Source organism: Sebastes fasciatus, unplaced genomic scaffold, assembly GCF_043250625.1.
Source record: "Sebastes fasciatus isolate fSebFas1 unplaced genomic scaffold, fSebFas1.pri Scaffold_27, whole genome shotgun sequence".
Classification (NCBI taxonomy): Eukaryota; Metazoa; Chordata; class Actinopteri; order Perciformes; family Sebastidae; genus Sebastes; species Sebastes fasciatus.
In genome coordinates this window covers 53,226-55,725 of record NW_027428184.1, presented here as the reverse complement: position 1 = coordinate 55,725, position 2,500 = coordinate 53,226, and the positions used below count along the sequence as shown (strand labels likewise).

At 47.2% G+C, this 2,500-nt stretch overlaps 1 protein-coding gene across 10 annotated transcripts in view; it reads right to left on the bottom strand.

The window, feature by feature from the left end:
- jakmip3 (Janus kinase and microtubule interacting protein 3) overlaps positions 1 to 2,500 on the bottom strand; it is a 48,906-nt gene that overhangs the window by 21,833 nt on the left and 24,573 nt on the right. For all 10 annotated transcript variants that reach the window (XM_074628281.1, XM_074628283.1, XM_074628288.1 and 7 more), the window contains one exon: positions 274 to 387. In XM_074628281.1, coding sequence (XP_074484382.1) covers positions 274 to 387 — 114 coding nt within the window. The remainder of the gene's footprint in view (positions 1 to 273; positions 388 to 2,500) is intronic.

Sequence of the window (2,500 nt, the reverse complement as noted above, 5' to 3'; positions counted from 1 at the left end):
AGTTCGTTGTGTTAATGAGTGTGTGTAGTTAATGTGTGTATTATGTACTGGTTACCAGTTCGTTGTGTTAATGAGTGTGTAGTTAATGTGTGTATTATGTACTGGTTACCAGTTCGTTGTGTTAATGAGTGTGTAGTTAATGTGTGTATTATGTACTGGTTACCAGTTCGTTGTGTTAATGAGTGTGTAGTTAATGTGTGTATTATGTACTGGTTACCAGTTCGTTGTGTTAATGAGTGTGTGTAGTTAATGTGTGTATTATGTACTGGTTACCAGTTCGTTGCGTTCCTCTGATAGCAGAGCGTTCCGATCCTCCAGCTTCCTGACGACGGCGCTGAGCTCAGCAATTCTTAACTGAAACCTGCGAGTGTCCCGGTCCTCCTGAGTCTACACACACACACACACACACACACACACACACACACACACACACATGAAACACACTGAGTTTTATATATATATATATATAAATATCTGCTTCTGAGGGAGAACTACGACTCCCATGGTGCATTTCACTAACAAATAGCCAACCACAGAGCTTCTGTCAGTATAGATGTAGAAAGCTGATCAAACAGCAGCTGAGGCTCATGGGTAATGTAGTCTTTACCTGATTAGTCAGAACCAAAGGACTGTCTGTGAGGACAGGTAGACAGGTAACACCAGGTGACGCCAGGTGATGTAGTAACACCAGGTGACACCGGGTGACGTAGTAACACCAGGTGACGTAGTAACACCAGGTGACACCGGGTGATGTAGTAACACCAGGTGACGTAGTAACACCAGGTGACACCAGGTGATGTAGTAACACCAGGTGACGTAGTAACACCAGGTGACACCAGGTGATGTAGTAACACCAGGTGACGTAGTAACACCAGGTGACACCAGGTGATGTAGTAACACCAGATGACGTAGTAACACCAGGTGACGTAGTAACACCAGGTGACACCAGGTGATGTAGTAACACCAGGTGATGTAGTAACACCAGGTGACGTAGTAACAACAAGTGACACCAGGTGATGTAGTTACACCAGATGACGTAGTAACACCAGGTGACGTAGTAACACCAGGTGACACCAGGTGATGTAGTAACATCAGGTGACACCAGGTGATGTAGTAACACCAGGTGACACCAGGTGACACCAGGTGATGTAGTAACACCAGATGACGTAGTAACACCAGGTGACGTAGTAACACCAGGTGACACCAGGTGATGTAGTAACATCAGGTGACACCAGGTGATGTAGTAACACCAGGTGACACCAGGTGACACCAGGTGATGTAGTAACACCAGATGACGTAGTAACACCAGGTGACGTAGTAACAACAGGTGACACCAGGTGATGTAGTAACATCAGGTGACACCAGGTGATGTAGTAACACCAGGTGACACCAGGTGACACCAGGTGATGTAGTAACACCAGATGACGTAGTAACACCAGGTGACGTAGTAACAACAGGTGACACCAGGTGATGTAGTAACATCAGATGATGTAGTAACACCAGGTGACACCAGGTGATGTAGTAACACCAGATGACGTAGTAACACCAGGTGATGTAGTAACACCAGGTAACACCAGGTGATGTAGTAACACCAGATGACGAAGTAACACCAGGTGACCTAGTAACACCAGGTAATGTAGTAACACCAGGTGACACCAGGTGATGTAGTAACACCAGGTGATGTAGTAACACCAGGTGACACCAGGTGATGTAGTAACACCAGGTGACACCAGGTGACGTAGTAACCCCAGGTGACACCAGATGACGTATTAACCCCAGGTGACACCAGGTGTCGTAGTAACACGAGGTGACACCAGGTGATGTAGTAACACCAGGTGACGTAGTAACACCAGGTGACACCAGGTGACGTAGTTACCCCAGGTGACACCAGGTGACGTAGTAACACCAGGTGACACCAGATGACGTAGTTACCCCAGCTGACACCAGGTGACGTAGTAACACCAGGTGTCGTAGTAACACCAGATGACTCCAGGTGACGTAGTAACACCAGGTGACGTAGTAACACCAGGTGATGTAGTAGCACCAGGTGACACCAGGTGATGTAGTAACCCCAGGTGACACCAGTGACGTAGTAACCCCAGGTGACACCAGGTGACGTAGTAACACCAGGTGTCGTAGTAACACCAGGTGACACCAGTGACGTAGTAACCCCAGGTGACACCAGGTGACGTAGTAACACCAGGTGACGTAGTAACACCAGGTGACACCAGGTGATGTAGTAACACCATGTGACACCAGGTGACGTAGTAACACCAGGTGACACCAGGTGACACCAGGTGACGTAGTACATCCTGCACATAGAGCTGCAGAATGTAGAACGGTTGTTGTAGAGCTACAGTGCTGTTCTGTTGTTACACAACACACTTTGAAACACACTTTTGATTTGTTTAGGTTCCGTTAGAGTTAACGATATAATAACGCATTAACGCTAATTTGATTTAACTGAGGTCACTAGCTCCGCCTCTGCCCTGCCCCTGGG